This window comes from Rhinatrema bivittatum, chromosome 1 (assembly GCF_901001135.1).
Source record: "Rhinatrema bivittatum chromosome 1, aRhiBiv1.1, whole genome shotgun sequence".
Taxonomy (NCBI): Eukaryota; Metazoa; Chordata; class Amphibia; order Gymnophiona; family Rhinatrematidae; genus Rhinatrema; species Rhinatrema bivittatum.
In genome coordinates, this window is record NC_042615.1 from 625,137,773 (window position 1) to 625,164,785 (window position 27,013).

General features: G+C 44.2%; 1 protein-coding gene across 1 annotated transcript in view; it reads right to left on the bottom strand.

The window, feature by feature from the left end:
- The window catches only part of SLC25A46 (solute carrier family 25 member 46), a 48,413-nt gene that overhangs the window by 15,227 nt on the left and 6,173 nt on the right, over window positions 1-27,013 (bottom strand). Inside the window, exons 3-5 of the mRNA XM_029571857.1 lie at window positions 26,847-26,904; window positions 16,298-16,375; window positions 14,539-14,639 (exon numbers count right to left, since the gene is read on the bottom strand). Coding sequence (XP_029427717.1) covers window positions 14,539-14,639; window positions 16,298-16,375; window positions 26,847-26,904 — 237 coding nt within the window. The remainder of the gene's footprint in view (window positions 1-14,538; window positions 14,640-16,297; window positions 16,376-26,846; window positions 26,905-27,013) is intronic.

Below are 27,013 nucleotides of genomic sequence, written 5' to 3' on the forward strand. Positions count from 1 at the left end.
GCAAATCAGTAGATCTCAGGTTTTAGGGTTTACAAGACAGGCGAGGGATCTGAATTAAGTGCAGGGTGAAGAACTAGAGGGGTTTTGAAGACGTTGATATTAACTGGGCAAATTGGTAAAACTGGGTTGTCCTGTGCATGAGCATGTTTTACAACACATCTACATATGCGCGTAAAAGCTGGCAAAGTCCTAGAAAAGAGACGTGATGTACCTTTCCTTGAGCAATCTCTTAAAATTAAGCACTTATGCGCTTGGGGTGCATTTTAAAACATACGCACGTATGATTTAGAATTTCCGCTTGTGTGCAGATATTCACGTGTATGGGCGAACATGTGCTCATTTTAAAATTAGCCTGAATTAATATTTATCAGTTTTGCATACATGTTGGCCTGAACCAAGTTATTTTGTATATTTGGTTATCCTGAGAAGCGGACCCTGTATTCAGTCCCTGAAAAACTTTGCCTATCATTAGCCCATGGGCCACATACAAAGACATGAACAAAAGAAGCTAATGAAAAAGTAAAGGTAGAAAAGCAGTTAAAATGCTAGTATGCCTTAAATACAATAAAACATCTCCCTTCTATGCAGAGAAAGATTAACAGATCTTATCATCCCCAGTCCCAAAGTGAATATTCCACTAAATTGTGACTCTTGTGCTTAGGCTCCTGATTTGCCTTCAAGACCAACAATGTTAATCTCAGACGAATGCTTTTTTGGGGTCCTTAGAATAGAAGGCATGGAAAGAATGCTAAAACACTGAAGCAAAAGCAAAGCATTAGTGACCATTTGTAAAGACTAGAAAAGGAGATCCAAGAACTCCAATTATATATGATGCATTTTTTACTTGTTTAGTTTTAACTTTTAAATTTGTTTTAATTGTAATTGTTGCATTGTTTTTACTTTTTAGTTCTATATTTGTTTTACATCATTATGAATGTTTAAGTTGTTATCCGCTGCAAACATGTGGCAACGTGTGAAATAGAAATATAAAAAATAAATAAATAAATTGCCTGGTGTTTTCAGATAATACATTGCCAGAGGAGATACTTAAGATCTGTGTATATTCGACATAGTAAACAGCATCCAACGAAGCAAAATCAATTGAATACATTATTAAAATATTTTGGAATTTTACATTCACCATACTGTACTCAAATGGGTTAAATGAGGAAATATGACTGTGCTGATTTTATATTATTATTATCAGCATTAATATTGCTTATATAAAATCAATCAGTGATGTTAACAGTAGGGATTGGGATATGTAATACCACAAGTTAACTGGTACCAGCCAATCTGTACAACTAATATTATACAAACCTATTGTTCTAAGTCTAAAAGGAAAGTTTACAAAAGGTATCCTATTGCCCAGAACTGGAATGTCAAAGTTTATGGAGCTGAAAACATTTTCAATTTTGGCCCTAGACTCTGGTCTCTGTTTTGATAAGTGCATCTCATTGTTACACACAGCTGAGACTCTTTGCCTGTGCAGTCTAAACAGCCACACCCATGTCCACATTAGTTATCTAAAAATAAGAAAATAAATTTGCCTGACAGGTTTGCTAGAATCAACCTGTCAATCTTCAAACCCCAGGTCTAGTATTTTAAGGAGGTTATTCACATTTGTAATCAGTAAAAGTGTCTTACAGAAATGTTGCATATTATAGGATTCCAATCTTACTGCAGCAGATCATTTTCAGTCAAGGGCCCAGTAGGAGTGACTGTGCAGAGGTGTATACACTCCTCCTTTCTATTAGGGAAGGAGGAAAAGATGGAACTGAGAGGCAGAGGTGAGGGATGAAAACTGGCTGCAGTTATCTGGAGATACTTGTGTGCATTTGCCAGCTTTCCGTACATGTGCTGTAGGGTTGTTGTTGTTTTTTTTTGGTTTTTTTTAAAATATAAGAGAGAACAGATACATTCAATTTATTGTGAGGGTTCAAGGGGTTTCCATTGGAATCTTAAAAAGATAAGGTACTTACACGTGCCTCAAACATTTGAATAGTATCCTTGGTTATCCACTTTAACCTACTTTGTCAGATATTGAGTATCTATTTTATGATAGGAATTGAGATTTTTGCAAACAAAAACAAGGAGGAAATATGCAAAATCAATTTGATTGTACAGAAGAGAAAAGTGTTAATGGTGAGAAAATGTAACTACTGAAGACATTTCCTAATTTGCAAAATAAACTATAATTCATACTCAAATTATAATTCATGGTAGCAGACTAGAATCACTAACATTGATATAATGCATACTCCAACTGAAGATAAACTGGGAGGCCAAGATCCTCAGCTGTAAGTAGTGATTCTATGCCAAATGCAAAGAAATTCTACAAAAAACTGATCTATAATGCCTGCAATTGTCATACAATTTTTATTAAAATGTTTTATAGAATATCCTGGCATTTCTTATATATTTCAATGGGTATTGGAGGAGGCTTCTCTTTAAAGGAGAAATTACTGTGTACCTGATAATTTCCTTTCCTCTAATGAGGGCAGGTCAATCCCCACCAGTAGGTTATGCACCTTTGCCAGTAGATGGAGACGGAGCAAAAGCAGATGTCATGGATATATAGTCCTGCCCCAACATTTGCCCACCTGAATTCTCTGGAAAAGCCAAACTGTGGACAAACGAATTACACTTGAACATCATCATTAACAATCAACCACTCATTCTTCCAACCCAATGGGAACACTGGCTCAGCCAAAAGAAGTAACATATCCACAAAACTAAGGGGCTAGATAAGCCACTTATCAGTCTTCAACAAAAAACAGGAATCACACTCTGCAAAGTTCGCCCCAAAAAGGTTAACCAAAATTTAAACATCGGCAGCCTAGGGTGGGTTGTGGATCGGCCTGCCCTCATTAGAGGAAAGGAAATTATCAGGTAAGTAGTAATTTCTCCTTTCTCTGCATTCAGGCAGGCCAATCCCCACCAGCAGGATGTACAAAAGCTAATCCCAAAGAGGGCAGGAGGCTGCCAGCAGTCCAGTTAATACCCGCCATGCAAACACGGCGTCCTCCTTATCCCAAACATCCAAGTGGTAATGCTTGGAGAAGGTGTGCACAGATGAACACGTCATCTTTCGCAAATCTCAGCAGGAGACAAACAAATGAAGTTCCGCCCCCGATACCGCCTGAGCCCTCATGCAATGCAGTCTAATCTGTTTCGGCAAAGGAACCTCAGCAGCCACAAAGGCGGCCGTAATGACTTCCTTAACCCAATGGGCTATTGTTGCCTGTGTCACCGGTTCTCCCTGTGTACCGCCAGCATGGAGCACAAACAGGCAATCAGATTTCTGGACAGATTTAACCACCTCCAAGTACCACAGCAAATGTCACTTGACGTCCAAGGAACACAAAAGACTATACTCATTTCCATCCCTATCCCTGTCCAAGGTGGGCAGGAAAATGGACTGATTCAAATGAAACTCTGAAATCACTTCTGACAAAAATGAGGACATGGTCCAAAGCTGTACCGCTCCCGGAGTCATACACAGAAAAGGCTCAGGCAGGAAAGAACCTGCAGCTTGGAGACCCAATGTGCCGAACAGATTGCAATCAGAAAAATCGTCTTCAAGGTAAGCAGCCGCAAATAAAAAGCCCTCAGCACCCGAAAGGTCAGACCTGAAAAGAATTCCAGGACCAAATTAAGGTCCCACAGGAGTACCAGAAGCCGCAAAGAGGGACGAAGGTGCTTAATGGAGAAATTACTTACCTGATAATTTTATTTTCTCCTTAGTGTAGACAGATGGACTCAGGACCAATGGGTATAGTGTACTCCTGCCAGCAGTTGGAGACGGATCAGATTTCAATCTGACGTCAGCCCCTAGTACATATACCCCTGCAGGAAGTGCAGCTCTTCAGTATTCTCCTCGAAAAGCATTGTGGATATATGTGTGACTGACTGATTGATTAACTTAATAATTTGGTTAACTTGGATAACTTCATAACTTGGTTAAACATTAAACTTGATTAACTTGAACTGGTTGATTGACTATAGCTGGAGACCGCCAGTGTACTCAACCGGAAAGCGTCAACACCCGGCAGGGTGGATGCCCTAGGTAAATGAAAAGCATGGCTTACCCTTGAATCATTTGAAGACCATGCGTGACGGCAGCCAAGGTGGGATGCTGAGTCCATCTGTCTACACTAAGGAAAACGAAATTATCAGGTAAGTAATTTTTCCATTTCCTAGCATGTAGCAGATGGACTCAGGACCAATGGGATGTATAAAAGCTACTCCCGAACCGGGTGGGAGGCTGCCCGTAACCCACTTAGTATTGCCCTTGCAAATGCCGTGTCCTCCCGAGCCTGAACATCCAGATGGTAGAATCTGGAGAAGTTATGGATGGAGGACCATGTAGCCGCCCTGCAGATCTCGGCAGGTGACAGCATTCTAGTTTCTACCCATGATACTTCCTGGGCTCTGGTAGAATGGGTCTTGACCTGTAGAGGTGGTGGTTTGCCAGCTTCTACGTAGGCCGCCTTGATGACTTCCTTGATCCAGCAGGCGATGGTTGCCCGTGAGGCCGCTTCCCCTTGTCTCTTTCCGCTGTGAAGGACGAAAAGGTGGTCCGTTTTTCGTACGGGTTCGGTCATTTCCAGGTATCTGGATAGGAGTCTGCCAATGTTGAGGTGGCGGAGACTACGGACCTCTTCCGAATTCTTCCAGCCATCCATCATTGGTAGCGAGATGGTCTGGTTAAGATGGAAGTGTGAGACCACTTTGGGGAGGAAGGAGGGTAACCGTGCGTAGTTGGATGGACCCCGGGGTGAGCCTGAGGAACGGCTCAGGGCAGGACAGTGCTTGTAGTTCTGATATGCAGCGGGCTGAACACACCGCCAGCAAAAACACCGTCTTTAAGGTTAACAGGCGAAGGGACAGGCCTCAAAGGGGTCTGAAGGTGGTTTCCGCTAGGAAGTCCAAAACGAGATTGAGATTCCACAGAGGTACTGGCCACTTTAGTGGTGGGCGAATGTGTTTGACTCCTTTCAGGAAGCGTGACACGTCCGGGTGAGAGGCTATGCTGTCGCCCTCGCTCTTGGAGCCGTAGCATAACAATGCAGCCACCTGTACCTTGATGGAGTTGAGGGACAGACCCTTCTGTAGTCCATTCTGTAAGAATTCCAGGATCACGGGAACTGTAAATGAGCGTGGCTTGATGTTGTGGTCTTCGCACCAGGCTTCAAATACTCTCCAGATCCTTATGTATGTTAGCGAAGTGGAGAACTTGCATGCTCGGAGAGTGTTGATTACTGCCCCCGAGTATCTGTTCTTTCTCAGGCGAGCCCTCTCAATGGCCAGACCATAAAAGAATTGAGCTGGGTCCTCGTGGAGGATCGGACCTTGTTGTAGCAGGTCCCTGTGTGGGGGCAGGGGTAGGGGGTTCCTTGCCAGCAGTCTTCTCATGTCTGCGTACCAGGGTCTTCTTGGCCAGTCCAGAGCCACCAGAAGAACTAGTCCCTTGTGTAGGCGTATCTTGTGAATGATTACGCCCAGTAGGGGCCACGGTGGGAAGGCATATAGTAGAGTCCCCGGGGGCCAGGGCATCGATCCCTTGGGACTGCAGTATCTGGATACGTGGGAGTTGGATCTGTTTGCCAGAAGGTCCATGTCCAGTGTCCCCCACCGATCCACTATCATCTTGAAGGCTGCAGATGACAGCCTCCATTCTCCTGGGTCTAGACTTTCCCTGCTGAAGAAGTCTGCCGTGATGTTGTCTTTCCCGGTGATGTGGATGGCGGAGATCTCCTGGATGTTTGCTTCCGCCCACGCCACGTTGGGCGACATTACTCAGACCGCTTTGTTTCGAAGTCTGTGGACGAACCGCAGGCAAGCTAGTCTGATTGCTCGCGCTTCTAGGTGGTTGATGTTCCATCCCGCCTCTTCTGTGTTCCACTGCCCTTGGGCAGTTAACTCCTCGCAGTGTGCTCCCCATCCTCATAGACTGGCATCTGTAGGGTCCAGGTTGGAGAGGATAGTCTTGATCCTTGGCTCATGTGGTTGGCCTGCAGCCACCACCGTAGCTGGTTCCGGACTCTGCCCGAGAGTGATAGCCATACGGTATAATTCTGGGACCGTGGGCTCCAGCATGATAGGAGTGAGCACTGTAGGGGTCTCATGTGGACTCGCGCCCATGGCACAACTTCCAGTGTGGATGCCATCAGCCCGAGGACTTGCAGGTAATCCCATGCTGTGGGACGAGGATCGTTCAGCAAGGTTTGCAGCCAGTTCCACAATTTTGATCTCCTTGTCGGGGTCAGGCTGACCTTGTCCTCTTTGGTGTCGAATCAGACTCCTAGGTATTCCAGCGACTGTGAGGGCTGTAGGGAACTTTTGTTTGTGTTGACTACCCATCCTAGGTTTTCCAGTAGAGTTATGACTCTGCTGGTTGCTTGGCGGCTTTCCTCCGGTGACTTTGCTCTGATGACTTTGCTCTGATCAGCCAATCGTCCAGGTAAGGGTGAACGAGGATTCCTTCCTTCCTCAGTATTGCTGCCACCACCACTATTACCTTGGTGAACGTCCGGGGTGCTGTGGCTAACCCAAAGGGTAGTGCCCGGAACTGGTAGTGACGGTTCAGGACTTTGAAGTATAGGTAGCGCTGATGTTCCTGATGAATGGGGATGTGCAGGTAGGCCTCCGAAAGATCCAGGGATGTGAGAAACTCTCCTGGTTGTATCGCCATTATAACGGGTCATAGGGTTTCCATGCGAAAGCGAGGGATCCTGAGGTGGTGGTTGACAGACTTGAGATCCAGGATGGGCCTGAATGTTCCCTCTTTCTTGGGAACGATAAAATAAATGGAATAATGGCCAGTATTTATTTCCTGTGGAGGTATTGGGGTTATAGCCTCGAGGGCCAGTAGCCTGGACAGTGTAGCTTCCACTGCTGCCCTCTTAGAGGGGTCGTGGCAGGGGGACTCCACGTGCTTGTCCGGAGGGTTTCGTAGGAAATCCAGGTAGTACCTGTCCCGAATGATGGCTAGGACCTACTTGTCCGAGGTTATCTTGACCCATCTGCGGTAGAATAGGGCTAGTCTGCCCCCTATGGCTTCTTCCCTTGGATGGGTCGGCTGAATCTCATTGTGGGATGCGGCTGGGGCCCGTACCCGAGCTGGCTCCCCTCTTGTTGTGCTTGATCCGAAAGGACTGGTTCCTGCCCGTAGGGCGGGGCGCTTAATAATTGTTCCTGTAAGGATTGAAGCGCTGCGAACTTCTGCCCCTGAGGGACCTGGGGAAGGGACGCTGGTTTCTCTTCGTCTTATCTTCCAGCAGTCACAGCAATGGGGACTCGCCCCATTTGTCGGCCAGTTTCTCTAGTTTGCTGCCGAACAGGAGGGATCCTTTGAAGGGCATCCTTGTGAGGCGCATTTTGGAAGATGCGTCGGCCGACCAGCTTCAGAGCCAGAGTTGCCTCCTTGCAGCCACCGCCAATGACACTCCTCTGGCTGCTGTGCGCACTAGGTCGGAGGCAGCGTCCGCTAGGAATGATACTGCTGGTTCCATGTCTTCTCCCGGGGTGTTGTTCCTGGTTTGTGATAGGCAGGCACGTGTCACCACGTACAGCAGGCCGCAATTTGTAGAGACATAGCGGCGACGTCAAATGACTGTTTGAGGATGGACAGACGTCGGTCATGTGCATCCTTGAGCGCAGCTCCTCCCTCCACTGGGATAGTGGTGCGCCTAGAGACCGCGCAGACCATGGCATCCACTCTTGGGCATGCAAAAAGATCTTTGGTTGCTGGGTCCAGGGCTGCCAAGGCTCGTCCCCCTTTGAATGCGGACTCCGGAGCATTCCATTCCAGGTCAATCAGCTGTTGTGCTGCTTGTAACAGAGGGAAATGGTGAGAAGTCTGTCGAAGACCCTCCAGCAGGGGGTTCACAGTTTAAGTTCCCCCGAAGTACCTGGGCCCGGGATAGCGAGCTCCGTCAGACATTGATTGACCAGGTCCTGGAGCGCGTCCTTTGTGAAGAAGCGTCTCATGGTTCGGTGAGGCTCTGTCCCCGGGGGGAGCTCCCCTTCTTCTAGGGGTTCAGCTTCCTCCTCAGAGATGTCCGAGTCCCCGTAGGTGGGGCTTCTGGGTAATAGGAGCCTGTGCCTAGGCCTTGAAGGGCCTGGAGTATGTGGGTCCTCCGGTGGAGCATGTGGCTGGTCAGCCAGAGGTTCAGTTTGCATTTGAACAAAGGCGTGAATCCCCTTGAAGAACTCCACCCATGATATGGACGCTGGATCAGAGCCGAGGGGTGCCCCCTGAGGAACTAGAACTCGGCCCTGGGTGGGACTGGCCCTGAGCTGGATCTCCCAGGGCCTCCTCGCACTGCGTGCATAGGGCGTCTGCCTCCTCGCGTTGTGCGGCTCTGATGTGGCATGCTGGGCAGAGGCCTTGCGCTTTAATTTCTGTTCCTGGGGGTGCCATGGTTGTCGGCGTGTAAATCTTAATTGTTCCGGTGCGCTTAAAATGAGCGTGTAAGTTGTGCGTGCAGTTGTGCTTAGATATGCGCTCAGCTCTGTGCGTGCAAGTTATGCGGGCAAGGATTTATGCGGGCGTAAGTCTATGCACACAAGTGCTTTGTGCTCCTGACTCGGAGATGTGCGCTCAGAGGCGAACGGCGCGGCGAGTAGGTCAAGATGGCGATGGTGAGCACGCGGGCAATATGGCGACCCCCTCGGAGAGTCTCCACGTGGGCAGACTCTTGGAATAGCCGGGGCCTGGCCCTGGTAGGGCAGATCAACCCGGTGGCACTGGTCCCGGTTGGTGACCTGTGCGCCTCCTCGATCCTCGGAGACTGGATTCAAGTAGAAGATTTCTACCTTACCTTGTCTTCAGCACTTCCCGGTTTTGTCCCGGGCGGTCTCCGGCTGCGGGGGGAGAGGGCAAATACCTTCACCGCCACGCTCGAGGGTGCACCTGCTGCCTCTCAGCTGCGCCTGAAGGATCGGGGGCTAGGTCCTCGCCAGGATTCAGCCGCCGGACCGAGGCTCACCTCCGAGGGACCACGGAAATCACCTCGGGAATCTCAACTGGTGGAGGGACCCGAGGGTATCACCGCAGGAGAGCGGAGCTCGTCTTCAGGTAGGTTTTCTTCTTTCAATTTTGGGTTTTTCTTTAAATTTGATCTAACGCTTTAGAGCGTGCAGATAGTCCCTAACTGCTATAGAGACGGAAAATACTGAAGAGCTGCACTTCCTGCAGGGGTATATGTACTAGGGGCTGACGTCAGATTAAAATCTGATCCATCTCCAACTGCTAGCAGGAGTACACTATACCCATTGGTCCTGAGTCCATCTGCTATATGCTAAGAAACACCCTTTAAGAAAAGGGACACGTCGGGATGGGAAGACAAAGGCCCTCTATTGACTTGCCCCCTATATCAAGCAAGGGCTGCAACTTGAACCTTCAAGGTGTTAAAAGCCTAGCCTTTATGCAAGCCATCCTGTAAGAATTCCAAAATTAAAGGAATATCCACCTTGAGAGGCTGAGAATCTTACTTAGAACACCAGAACTCGGAAACTCTCCAAACCCTAACATAGGTTAGAGAAGAAGAACATTTCCTGGCCTAAGGTAAGGTGGAAATCATAGCAGGTGAATAACCCCGCTTCAACAACAAGCCCTTTCAATGGCCAAACTGTAAGACAAAATTGACCTAGATCTTCATGTAGAATGGGTCCCCTGCTGCAACAGATCCTTCTGAGGTGGTAGCCTGAGGGGACTGCCCACCAGCAGTCTCTTCAGATCAGCATACCACAGCTTCTGAACCCAATCCTGAGCCACTAAAAGGACGGTGTTGATTTGACTTGCAATTTTCCAGACGATCCTGTCTATCAGAGGCCAGGGTGGGAACGCATATAGCAGGGTGCCTCACGGACACAACCTGAATGAAAGCATCAATTCCCGGCGCTTTTGAGTCCCATCTGCGACTGAAAAATCATGGAACATTCACGCTGTTGAAGGTCACCAACAGGTCTAGTTCGGGCAGCCCCAGTGGTCCACAGGGAGCTGAAAGGCTTCTTCTGCCAGCTCCCATTCTCCTGGGTCCAAGTTTCTCCTGCTGAGGAATTCAGCTCTGATATTGTCCTTTCCAACAATGTGAGAGGCAGATATGCCTAGATAATGTTGCTCTACCCACACCATGAGCACATCTATTTCCTCCAACACCTGTTGACTCTTGGTTCCACCCAGTTGATTGATGTAAGCCACTGTTGTCGCGTTGTCTGACATTATTTGGTCTGCCTGAACCTTTAGATGCTTGGCAAAACGCAAGCACTCTATCCAGACCACCCATGTTTCCAATACGTTGATATTCCACTGCCGCTCCTCTGCATTCCAGCAACCTTGCACCATCAATCCCTAACAGCGAAACCCCACCCCCACCCCAGGCGGCTTGCATCTATTCTGAGCACCAACCAATCCTGTGTCTCCAGGGAAACTCCCTTCCTTAGATGATCTGCCTGTAACCACCAGTGCAAATGAGACCTCACCTCCAATGGTACGAGCAGCCTCACCACATAGTCCTGCGACTGCGGGTTCCATCGGGAAAGCAACACACATTGAAGAGATCACATATGTGCCTTGCCTAGGGAACTACTTCCAATGTGGTAGCCATTATCCCCGGGTCCTGTAGATTAAGACTACACTATCAGGTGAATAGTGTGAACTTGAGCCATCAACCTTTGGATTCGAGTCTCTGGCAGAAATACTCTGCCCTGTTTCATATCGAAGCAAACTCCGAGATACTCCAGGAGTCTAAGCCAGCTGCAAATTGCTCTTGGCCAGATTTACCACCCGGTCTAGCTCTTGTAGTAATGAAACTAGCTTGCGAGATTCATGAAGACTCTTCCACACTTTTGGCTCTAAATCAACCAATTTTCCAGATACGAGTGAACCAGAATGCTGTCTTTGCATAAGGCTGCCGCTACCACTACCATGACCTTGGAAAAGGTCCTGGGCGCAGTGGCCAGCCTGAAAAGCAAGGTCTGAAACTGATGACGACGATTCAGGATGTCAAACCACAGGAACCACTGATGTTCCTGGTGAGTGGAAATATGCAGATACACCTCAGTCAGATCCAGAGATATGAGGTATTCCCCTAATTGAACTGCCATTATGACAGAGCACACCATTTCCATCCTGAAATGAGTGACTCGCAAATGAGGATAGACTCCCTTGAGATCCAGCATGGGTTGAAAGGATCCTTCTTTCTTGGGCATGACCAAATAAATGGAACAACTATCTATATTTTGCTGCAATTTGGGAACAGGAATTACAATTTTCAAATCCAACATCCTTTGCAATGTAGCTTCCACTGTTGCCCTCTTCTGAACGGGGTTGCATGGAGATATCATAAAGGCATCTGGAGGAATGCAAAGAAATTCTAGAGCATAGTCGTCCCAAACCACTTAAAAGACCATTTGATATGAAGTAATCTGGACCCACCTGTGATTAAAATGAGATAAACATCCACCTATCTCCTGCACTAACAGATGAACCTGCAAATCTTCATTGAGAAGACTGAGGGGCTCCACTTCTGGAACCCATATTCTTTCAAGGCCTTCGGGGGTAAAAGGACTAAGATCTGCGGAAGGGACGGGATTCTCTGGGAAGAACTTCCCCTATAAGGCCGAAAACATCGGTAGTTTCGAGGCAGCCACTTGCCTGATCCTCTGGCAAGCGAAGGACCTGGGCTTACCCCTATTTATTTGCCAGTTTCTCCAACTAACTGCCAAACAAAAGTGAACCCTTGAAGGGTAGCTTGGTTAGATTGGACTTTGAAATAGTATCTGCCAACCAGCTGCACAACCACAGTTATCTTGCTGTTATAACAGAAGCAACTCCTCTAGCGGCTGTGCGAACCATGTCACAGCCCGCATCAGCTAAGAAGGCAAGGCAGCCCCCGGTTCTACCATAGGTCCATTATCTGGTGCTGCCAGATTCTTGAGAAAGATGCAAGGTAGCTTGAGCTACCAGGGCATAACAAGAAGCAATTTGCAAGTTCATTGCCACTGCCTCAAAGACTTGCTTTAGGATAGCCTCACTTCTCCCTCCACCAGGATGGTGGTTTGTTTCATGACAGTACACACCAAAGCATCCACCTTCGGAAAATTCAACTGATCTCTGGCCTGCAGATCCAAGGGGTATAAACCCAAGGCATGCTTTCCTTTAAAGATCGCTTCTGGCACACTCCATTCTAGGTCAATCAACTCTTGAAATCACATCCAGGAGGGGGAAAGAAACATGAAGCCTTGTGTAGGATGAGCAAAAAGGGGTCCTCCTTCTGCAATCCCAAGCAGTCACACCCAGGTACTCTAAGGGTCTTTAAAGTCTGAGAGATCCTCGCCATGAAACAAATGGAGAAGAGTTCTATGAGGCTCCAAATCTGGGGGGAGGGATCTCCCCTTCCTCAACAGGGAAGCCATCACCCTCATCATCAGTGTCATCTTGATCCACATGCATTCAAACCTTGTCTGGCCACACTACATCACGATGCTTGACTGTGGCAGACACAGGAGAACTCTGAGTGCATGGGCCTAAACTAGTAGGTATTGTCGACTTAGATGACTGCCCTGTAGAAAGGTCTGTAATCCCTGGAAGAATTCCAGCCAGGAAAAGGAGGATGGCTCCATTCCAGGCCTCACAGGCTCAAACCTGACATCCTAAGAGTGAGTCTTTCCTGAAGACTCAACCAGTGGATTAACCGAAGGAGAGGACACTTGCATCATGTTGCTTTTGGTCCCACTGCCCTCAGACAGAGGAGATAGACCATATTTGGTACAATCAGAAAAGGCAAATCCCCATGAGCATCAGGTAGCACTGACGCAGGCTTGTAGAAAGCTTCAGCTGCATGCCGCACAAACAGATATGCGCTTAGACCTCTTTGCTGCCAGTGCCATGGTTGACATATGCTCAGACAGATGTATACCAATCAATGCTTGGTGATAATATTTAACTTAGATGTTCACTGAAAATCAACTCAATTTTTTATTTTTATTTTTTAATCTAATAAAAAAAATTTTTGGAGATGGGAATGGTTTCATATAATATATACGGCAGCCCCCTTGGTGCCTTTAACGCTTTAATCATAAACACATCCTCCAACCTCCATTTTTTATTTTATTTTAACAAATTATGCTTAAAAATCTTTGAAAATTGAATTTCAGTAAATATCACTTTTTAGTCCTTTAGTTATTATTAATTTGTTTCCATCCTCTTCTCTCTGTACGAACGTACTACTGGTTATTCATGCAAACCGTCAGAAATAGATATGCTGTACTTAGCTTTAGAAAGTCTTGAATTAATCCCGACTTGCGCAAGTTTCGACATGAAAATGTCTTCATCAGGGTTCATTCATATCCTTTTTCTTTTTGCCTTTTTCTTTTCTTTTTATTTTCAGTGAACATCTAAGTTAAATATTATCACCAAGCATTGATTGGGGTACAGACGTTTTATACTTGGTGTAGAATCTCTGTTGTGGATTAAGTGTCAGACAGATATATAGGCATGTGCCCAGCTAGACGCACAAGACGTGCGTCCAGGTACAGGCCTTTAATTAGCTCGCCCAAACTAGGCACATAAAATGTGTGTCCGGGTACATGGGCTTAACAAACGCCCAAACTATGTGCACAAAATGTGCGTCCAGAAAGAAGGATGCCCAACCTGGAAGCACAGCATGTGTGTCCAAATGAACAGCTCAGGCACACACAAGACTAAAAGGAGATGTGGAGGCAGATGCACAATAAGGTACATGCCGATGACACACACTAAAAAATGGCAAACTAATTGCCATGTCCTATCACACGCCAAAAAGGAGAAGTCTGAGAGCAGGGCCTAGCCAAAAGGCTGCTCAACCCGCAGTGCTTGAACTCCCTCCACACCTCACAGAACTCCCTAGAGACATGAGCAGGAGAAGTCGAGAACAGAGGAAACAGAAACAGTAGAAAAACTCCTCACTAAAGAGTTCCTCTTCTTTTTTCTATTTTTTATAAAGGAAAAGCTTTTACCTGAACTCAGCCCTCCCTGGTTGAGGGCAGAAAAGGGACCAAGCTACGGGGGAAAAGGTGAAAGCCTTCATTGCCGAGCCTCTTTCGGCCTGCAACTGCTAATTTTTTTTTTTTAAGTCCATACCACCTAAGGCTACCGGACTGAAGGCTCTCTACTGGGGGAGAGATCGCACAGTATCACCTCAGGAGGCAAGCGGCGCTCATCTCATCTTCTACTTGTCTTCATTTTCTTCCTTTTGTTTTTCCCCACAGGCAATCCCCAATAGGGAAATGCATGTCCACCATCTGCTGGAGACAAAGAATACTGGTGGGCTGATGTCGGGGTGGGACTATATCCATGATGTCAGCTTTTGCTCCATCTCCATCTGTTGGAAGAGGTGCATAACCCACTGGAAAGGATTGGTCTGCCTGAATGCAGAGGACGTGCAGTTTGAATGTTATGTAACTGTGCACAAACACTGCTATACTATTTCAATAGAGAACTTTTCTCTAATACACAGTATGCATATTGACTAAAAAAAAAAAAAATACCGTGGCAAGGGTGTAAATTCACTGATGATTCCTTCAGCACCAAGCGTTATTCCCTGAACTATGAAGGTGCTTCCCATTCCTTTCCAAAGAGCTCTTGGACCCTGCAGTTTTAAAGATTCCAATATAAATTTCTTCTGTATGCAACATTTGATGTAATAAACATGTACTGTACTGCAGCATGCACACAATTCAAATGTTCAGTAAGCCACCACTAACTTTAATAATCAAAGTTCTCAGAAAGGATAGTTTATAATAATAATAGTGAAAATCTGATTCCGGTAGTAGTGAGTACGTTTTCACTAAAACCGGTATAAAGAGAGAAAACGGCCATTAATTAAACATTAGGAAAGGGAATGGAAGAGGTACAAAGAATAAACACTTTCCACAAACTCAAAGTAGCCATGACAAACAAAAATGCTTCGTAGAGCACGGACTCTCTCGTATAGCATTAGAAATGATAAATTAGTAGATTTGCTTCTAATCTTCTGTTTACTATTTCTTCCTGAATCTTGCACCAACTCTTCCCCAAACTTAATAATGTGCAAAAACAAACTTATTTTCTTCCTCCTCAAACTATGATCCCTTGCATTCTTTCCCCTCCTATTAAGGATCTGGCTAATTCCTGCTGCTTCTTCCTCCAAACCAGTGCTATAATCAGTTCCTTTCTCTCCATGCCAAGTGCTAGAACAGTTACTTATGACCTCATTAAGGTCTGCTCTGCAACCTCCTCCACCTCACTGGCTCCACTCATCTCTCTCCAATGAAATCCATCTAAACTGCAAGAATCATCTTCCTGTCACAACAATATGACCTTGCTTTCCTTTTGAAACTTTCCACTGTTCCATCTCTTTTCAAAGTACAATTACACAGAAGTTTTGCAATTTCAAAAAAGATGTACAGTGCATCAATGTAAATGTTTAGGTACTTGTTTAAATGCACACTGTATCAGCTTTGAAGTTTTGAAAGGGATATTAAGCAGCATATGTCTTTCTATATATATTCTTTGTGACTACAATAACCACCAGTAGATCTGCCAAATCTAATGCCTGTTTCATCCCCCTCACATATTGTTAATGCTCAGTCTTTCTATTCTGGTGTCAGATTGTTTTGTCTGTTTCTTCACTCCTCTATCCACATGCCTATCACACCACTCCATCTTCACTTCTAGGCCTTGGCTGAGATTCATGCATCACTACCCAATGCACGGAACCCAAATCTACCAGCTTTTCTGGGTAGTTCTCAGACTGGCTCTCTTTCTCCCAGTTTTAATACCACAGAGGATACAGGTGCCAGGACATTAAAAGAGAGCATGCAAGAGGCAGAGATGAAAGATAAAGGAAGAGAAAGAGAGGAAGGAGGGGAAAAAAGTGTTAGAAGAAAAAGAGAAAGAAGCTTATGATAATGTGAGCTTCCTTGCTGCAATAGCCAAATGTGATTCTCTCATGTTGCTGGCAAAAACAGACTAGAAGGACCATGTCATATCGCCAGGTCTCCAAATCCCAAATGACAAGTACTCTACATAGCAACTGTCTTCTATTGCATTACAATTGGAGGATTCCATGAACCCAAGTTACTGCACCAAAGCATTAGCATTTTTACTAATACCTATTATTCATCTCTACATTGAATGTGTCAAATAAAGTCCTTCTTTAAAAACTCAAGCTCACAGTGCACATTCTTAAAACACATGATGCTATCTAAATATCAGGTTGCAAAAAAAAAAGAAAAACTAGCATAATAGATGCCTATAAATACATACCTGGGTTTTACTGAAATTGTACATAATATTAATGATCGTAAATGGTGTGAGATGGTAATTTCTAGCATGATAATTAACCTGTTAAGAAAACAAAATATATAAAGATATAAAATTCTTTTGAATTTATATTAAGTAAACACTTGGTTGTAAAAAGATCACACACTATTAACAAATGGAATGTTTCCATCAGTCTGTAAAGGCAAGATCCAGCAGATACTGTCTGGCAGTTCCAACCATTAAATAGTATTCCTGTTTCTAACATGGGCAAATTATATTCAGATACCATTAAGTACACATCTCAGCTTGTGTATGCTGGAAAAGGAACATAGTTATACTGGTGAAAACCAAAGCGAGTTTGCTTACTGTAAACAGAGCTTTCCATAGACAGCAATATGAATTAGCCATGACATGTGAGCGACTTAATCCAATGGCACCAAACAGATCACTTTATCTGAGCTTAGCAGAGCTCTGCTCTACTGAACATGTGCAGGAGTTCCCATATGAGCACTGTCTTATGATCCTCTCAAGTTTATCTGTAGAGTTTCTCTGTAACTAAGTATTAAATTCTCTAGGGCAGAGGACAGGTATCATGCATTGCTAATTCATCCTATCTATAGAGAACCCCATTTACCATAAGCAAATTTGCTTTTACCATTGACAAGCAGGTCTGAATTAGTCATGACATGTAGGGAGTCCCAAGCTAAGAGATGCACTGTGGAAAACTGGATCCCCCAAGTAGAGCGGGGGAAGAATAGGTTATGCAAAACTGCTTGTCCAAATCACTCCTTGAAAGATTGTCCAGCAGTAGTGTGACATGAAGATGTGCACAGGCATTGCAGATGTCTTTGATAGGGACAGTTTTGAGATGAGCCACAAAGGTTGCCATGATCCACATGTGATGGGCTTTGACCAGTTATATAATCTGGAGACTAGCAAGGAACAACAATGCGTAATACAATCTGTGAGCCTATTAGACAGAGTATGTTTACCTACTGCTTTCCCCATCCTGTTGGGGGTCATAGGAGACAAAACGTTGGGAAGCTTGACAATAAGGTTGAGCCTTTTGGCAGTAATAAGCTATAGCCCTCTTAAAGTCCAATATATGAAGGGTCTTCTCACCCCTGAAGGCATGTAGTTTTGGGAAAAAGATGTTACAACAATGGCTTGAGTGATGTCAAAAGCAGACACAATTTTTGGGAGGATTTCTGGATGACTGCATACCACAACTCTATTGTGAACAAATTGCAGATAAGGAGAAAGTGAGACCAGGGCTTTTAACTCGTCTCTTCTTGCTGAATTGATTGCTTCTAGAAATATTTATTTATTTATAAAATTTATATACCGCATAAACAGACAAGACAATAAAATCAGTTCACAAACCAACATATACAATAAAGCAACTACACATTAACCAAACACTGCCAGCTATTCCTCTTCATACAAAATATATATTACTACTACAATTCCCTATCAGATATAAAAAGCATAACTAAGCCTGAATATCCCAAAAAGGGCGTAATTATTGTGCTCTTTTCAGCTGCAAATCAGTTTTTTGGCAAACCAGACCCATATAGGACTCCAGAAGGTACACTCCAAAATCACTCTCAGAGTTTTCACCTTAGATAATATCCCTAACACATGACCCTCTGAATAGGTTGTACAGGCATTATCAAAAGCTTCTCAACTCCCAAGGTTTCTGTTTTTGCTCTATTCAATATCAGCCCACACCCACTCATCCACTCTGCAATCTTTAATAGACAAGTTCAGCGATCAAACTGCCTCATCCAGCCATATCTCAAAAGGAATCAGGACCTGGATATCATCACCACAGATATACACAATGATACCCAGTTCTTGAAACAAATCTAACAGAGGGCTCATAAAAATATTTAAAAAGTAGGGGTGATAAACAGGAGCTCTGAGGGACTCACCTCTGTACCTTCACTGAGGCAGTACACTCATAACCCACCTGGAAAACCTAAGATCTATTTCTCAGAAAAAAAAAACCAGAAGTCTCAATCCAACACCTTTCCCCCTAAACTTGCATTCTGGTACCTCCATATCAAGATCAAATAGTCTACTATATTGAAAGCACTGGAGAGGTCCAATAAAACCAAGAAGACTGACCTTCTAACATCCAGCTGACACAAAACATCTGATAGGGATAAAAGCACAGATTCCATATTATGCCCGGCCTCAGTTTTCCTGTATTCTCCAAATATTCCAAAATCTGAGTCACCACCATCTTCTCCATAATTCTTTTTATAAGAAAGGTAAATGGGTAATAGGCCAAAAGTTCTCACATTTAGTAGAACCAGCTTAGGTTTCTTCAAAAATTAGGTAATTACGCTTTTCAACGACACTAAAAGGCTACATTTAACCAGGGAAGCATTAACAATGTTAAATCTTCTAAACCTCGACCCGTCAATGACTTAACCAACCCAGGAGGACATAGATCAAGAGGGCTACCTGAAAGTTTCAACAACTGGCTCAAACCAAAAGCAGTATTTGATCCAAATTCCACCAACTCCTCTGTAGCCAATTCCTCCCCTCAATATTTCCCAAGTAAGGAATCTCAGTGTAACAGATTCCAACAGTTCAAATGGATGTTTCATCAACTATGTAAGGAGCACACCCATAGAACTGCAGGTTTGGAGACCGGGGGTTTCGTATGCCATAATTCTTTTATGAACTTTGAGACCAATGGGCGAATGGAGATTAGTTTTTCGTCTACGAGCCACAACAGCACTTAGGTGCACCCTCACCGAAGATGTGCACAGGCTTGAGGAAGACAGGAAGAACAGATGTCAAGGAAGATCCTTAGGGTGGCAAGCAGAAGGATCTAAAAATGATTAGCACCAACTGAAAAATCTTTTTTACTTAAAAGCATATGACCTTCTGGTTGATCTTGCAGAAATCAAAATATCTTCCATCTTTTTGGGTAGTGCCCATGGTGAGACCAACAAGAGTTCAATCTCCATGGCATCAGATTGAGATGAAATAGGTTCAGATGCTGTAGACAACCCCACCCCTCCTGGGTTAGGAGTGACAGCAAGATTCCCAAATTAGAGGATAAACTAAAAGTTGAACCAGGTAAGGGAACCACACCTGTATGGGCCATGCTGGCATACAGGGCGACTTCTGCATGTGTATTTGTACAAGCTTATTGTAAAGAAAATGTTTTTGTTCCATATTTAAGAATGTGGCTGGACTTTGACTCTAGATTGCTTTTATCTCTAGTTGGATGAAACTGGCTCATTTGAATTTGGTATTGCTAGGATGTTAGAGAAGATTTGTTAGTTGCGATGGAGAAGATATAGAGAAGAACAACCAAAATGATAAAGGGAATGGAACAGCTCCCCTATGAGGAAATGCTGAAGAGGTTAGGGTTGTTCAGCTTGGAGGAGAGACGGTTGAGGGGGGGGGGGGGGAGAATATGACAGAGGTGTTTAAAATCATGAGAGGCCTACACTTTCGGATAATAGAAGGACTAGGAGGCACTCCATGAAGTTAGCAAGTAGCACATTTAAGACTAATCGGAGAAAATTCTTTTTCACTCAACGCACAATTAAGCTCTGGAATTTGTTGCCAGAGGATGTAGTTAGTGCAGTTAGTGTAGCTGGGTTTAAAAAAGGTTTGGATAAGTTCTTGGAGGAGAAGTCCATTAACTGCTATTAATCAAGTTTACTTAGGGAATAGCCACTGCTATTACTAGCATCAGTAACATGGAATCTTCTTGGTGTTTGGGTACTTGCCAGGTTCTTATGGCTGGTGTGGCCTCTGTTGGAAACAGGATGCTGGGCTTGATGGACCTTTGGTCTGACCCAGCATGGCAATTTCTTATGTTCTTATTGTATCACCTTCTGAATTATCCTGGCTATTAAGATAGTGGTGGAAAAGCATACAGAAGACAGACATCCCATTTGGGCACAAAAACATCCGGCACAAACCTGAACTCTCTTGGAAGAATGTAACAATCTTTTCAGTTTCTGATTTACCTCTGATGCAAAGAGGTCTATGCTCACCTGACCCTATAGAGAGACTAGGCTGTTTGTCACTTACTGGTCCAAAGACCATTTGTGTGTTTGAAAAATTCAACTGACAAGGTCTTCCAGTATGTTGGACATCCCTGTTGGGTATGCTGCTTAAAAGCCGGCTTTGTGACAGACAGCCCATGCCCAAAATAACTACAGTACCTACATGTAATCCGCTTTGAAGTGCAGAAAATCAGAATATAAAAATCAGATAAAATAGAAAAAAAAATTTCTTTACGCCTCAATGTAGAGAATCCAGGAACCTGTACTGCCTTGCTTTTTAAATAAAAAAACTTTGCTATTTGATTGTCTGTCTGAATTAGAATTTGCTTGTCCTGCATCTAGTAAATAAACGCTCATAGAGCATAACAAATTGCTCTTAGTTCCAAGAGATTTATCTGATAGTAGCACTCTGTCAAAGAGCATATCCCTCGAGTTCAATAAAGGTCAATGAGTGCACCCCAGCCCACGTTGGAGGCATCCGTTGCCAGTGTTACTTGATGCGGCAGGATTCTCAGAAGGGAGCCTATTACGAGGACTTCCAGCCTAAACCACTATCAAAGGAATGACTTAAAAACTTGCCATTACTTTGATAGGATATGACAAGAGCTGTCATAATTGGTCCACTGTGACCGAAGAGCCACTGGAAAGACTCACATGAATTGATCAAATTGTACCACATGGACAATAGCTGCCATGTGACTAAGAATAACTAGTGCTAAACAAGATGTGGATTGATTTCGGTATACAAAGTTTTATACCAGGGTAGACTGTTTCCCTGTCCTCTGGAAGGAATGCTCTTTCCATGACAAAGTCTATCCAGGCCTCTATGAACTAGATCCTCTGAGTTTGAAACTAGGTTTGATTTGCTGAAGTTGATAATAAACTCCAGAAACTGTAGACACTGTATTGTTTGGTATAATAATGTGAAGAGTCCTGTTGAGCCCCTAACCAGTAGTCCTTGTAGGGAAAAAATGATATGCCGCGATGACAAAGGTATGCTGCTACCACTGCCAGGCTCTTCATGAACATTCTTAAGTCTGCTGATAAGTCAAAGGGTAAAATCTAGCACTGATAGTAATAAAATTGTTCACCCTGGACCTGAGGTATTGCCAATGAGATGAGCAAACTGAGATAAACATAAGCTTCTTTCAGGTCCACAGCACACATCCAGGTTTCCATTTGGATGAAGGGAAAGATAATGTAGAGGGAGTTCATCTTGAATTTCTCTCTCAAGTGCATGTTCAACCATCATAAATCCAGGATAGATCTCAAATCCACCTTGGGGATAAAGAAATAATTGAAGTATGGCAAAGCATTTTATGCCCAAGGTGGGGACCAGGTCTATTGCCTGTTGGTGAAGTAGCATATCCACATAGGAATGAAGCTGAGTTGAATGTTAGAGATCCAGTTTGAAGGAGCAACAGTGCTACCCTGGTAGATAGGAGAAAAACAAGCAGTACCCACACTCCACAATCTTGAGAACCCAGTGGTCCCTGGCGATCATCCTCCATTCCTGGAGGAACAACTGAATTCTCCCTCCCACTGGGGGAAAAGAAGAATGAGGCTTTAGTCCCATTAAAATCTAGGTCTTGCTTTCACTTGAGGGTGCTGGGCCATCTTCGTCTCACACGGACATCCTCTGGATAGAAGCTATTGCAGCTGCACTTGAGGGGTCTGACAGCATTGGTATACGTGGAAGGGAGGATGCTGCAAATACGTTTATTTGTACAAGAAATACAGGCGTCTTTGTGCTGAGGATTGATCAGTGGTGATCGACAAAGACTGGGAGACCACATTCTGTTCCTCAATATGCAACATGGTCTCTCTGACCTTATCACCAAATCATGTAACATTCGCCAACTTATCATGGTTATCCTCTTGTAATTCTCTAGCGTGTAGCCATGCCATTCTTCAAGCTCCAATGGCGGTGGCTGAAACCCTAGCTACTGAATCCAAGGATTCAAACTGAGCAAATGATGTGGTTCATATTCCTCCACATGTAGTAATGCCTGGTGACAAGTTCCATTTTCCTTGCCTAAGGAGTCCATGACAAGTTTTAACCTATTGATACAGTCATGCAAATATTGCATCAAATAAAGCTGGTTATTGGGGAAAAGTTCTTCCAAAGCTCAATACTTGGATAGCCAAACAAGTCAAGTAGCCTTGTGTCCTTTCCTGGTGGGGTATTTGAATAAAATCTCATATTCTTATCCTTCAAGGCAGACTCCACCACCACGGACTGATGGGAAAGTTGGACTACTCAGTACTTCAGATCTAGTTTCCATACTACTGGAATATATGATGCCGGACTTTCCCACATTCTGTTTGGAGGTCTTGAAGAATTTTATGAACAAACTAAAAATGGTTAGTAAGACTGCTGGTTCAGAGAGAGTTTCTAACACAGGGAGGATGTCAAACATTCTTGCAAGGATCTTTATCCCTCCATATGTGAACATCGATGGATTTCCCTAGTTTATCCAGAAATCTGGAGTATGACAAATCTACCGGAGGGGATGAATGTTTTGGTGGCAAGTCCAAAGGTATGCCTGTAGAGCCCTCTTCTGAGTCAGATAAGGGTGGGACACTTACCCAGAATCTCAAAGATGACCAAGGTGACCAGGGAGGAAATCTTGATGCTCCTAGAGGTGAAAGCTCCTGCAAAACCTGGAAGCCAGACCTTCTGTGCTCCTCCTTCTCCTCTGATAGGCATTGAACACCCTCAAAAGGTTACCAATGGAGTTGACCTCTAGGGACTAATTGCCAGAATAGGTAGCTGCTGCATTGGTATGGACACAGGTGGGATACCCCTTGAGGGAAGGGACTGGTGATCAGAGATAAAACTAGTTGTAGGAAATGCTGGCTGTCCCTGATTGCTAGCATGGTAAAGAAAGCTCTAAACTCATCATCATCTGGTTAGCTGGTTGGATCCCTTATGGTGGTGTTGGAAAAAATATATCCTCCTCTAAGACCATAACAAGATCATTACTCTTGGAAGTTTCCTTCAAGCTCCACGGAGAGGCCCTCAGTTTGACCTCCTGAGTCTGTCCCAATATGGCAACTAAAGGCAAGATGGCATAGAATGTAGGGTTTACAATTGTGGTATTCTGATCTGTGAACCCCTTCCTGATGCCACCAAAAGAGGACCCGCCAGGGTTGGATCAGGGAAGAAGATATGATGAGGTGGCAAAGGAATCTTCCTAGCCAAAAAGGAAGAGGGAACTTACAAAGAATTACCCCTGGATCTCACCAAGACCCTTGTTTTGGATCTGAGGGGTCCCGGGTGAGTGAGTCTAGGTCTCCGGTGGTACCTCATACACCAGTGACACTGGGCTCTTCCATGCTAATGGCGCCAAGCTCCAATGAGCCAACACAGACCATGTCAGATCTGTGATGCTTTGGTGGCACCAACTGCACTGAATTCTTAGCTTTTGGTGGCGCTGAATGTGCCGAAGCTGCCAGTGCTAATTCCCCCAGACTAGAAAATAACTCCCTGTCATTCCCCAGGGCATCAAGGCCCTGAGCCTATTTTGCAAGTTTGAATGCTTGTCCCTTTTTGGAGTTGCTTAACCCCGACACTGTCTCCACACTATGGGAAGCCCTGTTCAACCTGCTGTACACAGAGGAGCTCGATTTTTATACAACCTGGGGGACATCCAGCCACAATTTTAGCAATTGGATGAATCATAATGGTCCTAAGCACCTATAACAAAAGTTGTGTCCATCAGTGATTGACATCCTTCGCCCACAGCTGCAGTCCTTGAAGCCACTGACTGTAAGCTTCTTGGACCAGGGCATTTTCTCCAACAAAAAACCCAATAAATTTATCTTTTTTTTTTTCAGCAGCACTGACAAATGCTGTTGTGGGGGCTGTCGAGGCAGAAAGAGAGAGAAAAACTCTGATCTCGACAAAAATTTAAAAAAGAGGAGAGAGAGAAAAGTGAATGTCTGGACAACAGTATGGACAAAAAATGACTAAGGGGCTCATGAGGCAGTGCTCATGCAGGAATTTCCCCAGATATACTCAATAGTGTAAAGCTCTATTTTAGAGAGAGAGTGGTCTATTTGGCGCCATCAGATTACATTGACATGGTGCTCATAGGCATTAATTTTAATGGAAAGCAGTGAAACACTTTTTCATGTCACACAAGAAGTCATTATTCTTGTTCTCCTAATTTTTTTTTTATCATCGGTAGCTTATAATACAAGTATAACATTAAATTATAGGTGTCCACCACAATCAAGACAATTTATCAATCATGATTGCAGTCTTTTATTGAAGAGCTTCAAATTGTTTACTTTCTTGAATTTTGCTAGAGTCACAAGTCCACTGATACGGATCTGTTTCGACTGAGGGCTATGTCGGGAAGCACAGAAGAGCAAACAAATCAAACTCTTACAAGTATTCATATTACTTGACAGAGTAACACACACATTATTTCTTCATATTTAAGCGGAATATAAAACTAAAATTAAAAAAAAAATAAATTTTAATTTTGCATGCGTGAATTCCTGCTCCCTTATTGTTCTTAACATTATAATATGACCTTTGTGCTTCAGCCTTGTGCTTGTTCTGCTAGACAGACACGTTAAATAAAGATACTGCATTAACAGAAAGAACTGGGCTACAGGGTTATAGAAACATTTTTAGAACAGACAAGGCCATACTAATTTTGCAAAACCCCAAGATGAAATTTACATATGAAATGAGGATTAATTAGCATGGAAAGCAAAAGCAAATTACCATTTGGCCAGATTGTTTATGGTAGAAAGCCAATCATAGAAATTTGGACAAATATGTAACCTAGTTTAGGGGTGGAAATGTACAAGAGAAAAATTGTCTTATCACCGAAATCATTTGAGATGGAGTTTTATGCTAGTGCTTTGTGTAGAGCTCTAGCTCTTCTCTCCGTAAGATATATTATGTATGATTTAAAGATTTATAGCATTCAAATGAAAGAAATGTTTTTTCTACAGCTGTTGGCTCTAAGCGTCATTTCAGAGACCCACAACATTCAGCCCTGCTTGTCAATGGAGAAACTCTAATCATCAGTACAGAGCTATTTTGTAATTCTACTTCTTCAAGCAAATGGATAAACTCCAATACTCTGCCGCCATGTGAGATCACAGCTGAACCTCTCTTTCCCAGTGTACAAAAGACCATCCAAATGAAGTGAACAGAGATGATAGACATATCTGCATTTACTGCAGAGTGCTAATAGCTGTATTGATCCTGGAAAAAACTGGATTCTTTTGAATATTTTGATGTCGGTTCATGTTTTCTTCACAGAGGAACCAGCAATACAGAAATAAAAAAAACAGTCCCAAATGCTATTTTCTGCTAATAGCACAGAACGCAACAAAATTTATGGTAAGATATTTTTGAAAATATTTCAGGCATCAATACCTATATTTTAGGTGCATTTTGCAAAACGAAGAGCAGCTATTGCTGAGGGCGAATACTCCCATCTGTTTATCCATCCACGTAAAGTTTTAGTGCGCATGCATGGCTATGCTGCTCCCACCGAGTCCTTGTCTCTGGCTCCCTTCTCCACAGGTACCTTAATTCTTTACCACCACCTCCCCCTCAAAAAAAAAAAAAAAAAAAATTCCAGAGCATGGCCATGCCAAACTGTCCCCAGAATTCTGGCTCCTTTTTACATGGACCTCTTTGTTTTGCTAACTCAGCCCCTGCAGTGTAGGTGGGCCTAAGGGCAAAGGAAGCCTGACAGTCTTCAGCCGTTAAGCTGTTGTCCAGGGCTGGGGCCCCACAGGGATCTTTCAGTGGCAACTGACAGCGATTATACAAATAAGCAGCATGGGTCCTGTGAGCTGGCATGCACACTCACAGGCCCAGTTACAGCCATCTCCTGTAAGGGTTTCTTAGATTACAGGAAGTGCATGCAGAAGAAAGGAGCAGGCTGCAGCTGGGCCAGTGAGTGCAAGTTTCAGCTTATAGGCCCCATGCTGGTTTTCAGTATAATCACTGCAGAGCATTGGCCCTGGACAGCAGCGGCAGGGCAAAGGGCTATTGGGCTCTCTTTGTCTTTGGGCCGAACCAGCCATGTGAAAGATCTGGAAAGGGTAAACGTCTTCCCCCCTCCACTCCTGGATCCTTAGAGAGGGGGAAATCAATCCTTTACCCACTCTTGGATTTTCCACTTTGGGGGGGGGGGTGGGGCACTCTCTAAAACTTTGGCTTGGGAACCTGAAATTTTAACTTATGCTACTGTCCAGAGTGTCCTAATACTGCTTCTACCCTCAACAAGTCAGAGACTTCCAGCAGAACTGGTCTCCATCCACTATGGCTCCAGGAGTCTCCCAGAAGCTGCACAGCCTCTCGACACATTCAGTCCTGGCCATAGCTCACTGCCTATGGTGCCCTATGGACAATGCCTGTGGCATGCACTTTCTAACTTGTGTTAATTTAAAGATGAACATTTTCTTAGTCTCTCTGAAAATGCATGGAAATTCTTACTGTATTTCATACACAACAAAAATTATTGACATCTTACCTGACACTGGCGGCGGAGAACAATACAAGGATGAGCCAAGACATTTTCTGTAAAAAGACTTAAGGAAAAAAAAAAGTTAAGATTTCTAAGCAATATTTAGCATATAAAACAGTGCCCTGGATATATAAAATAAAACATTTTGGACTATTTTAAACTAAAAATACAGG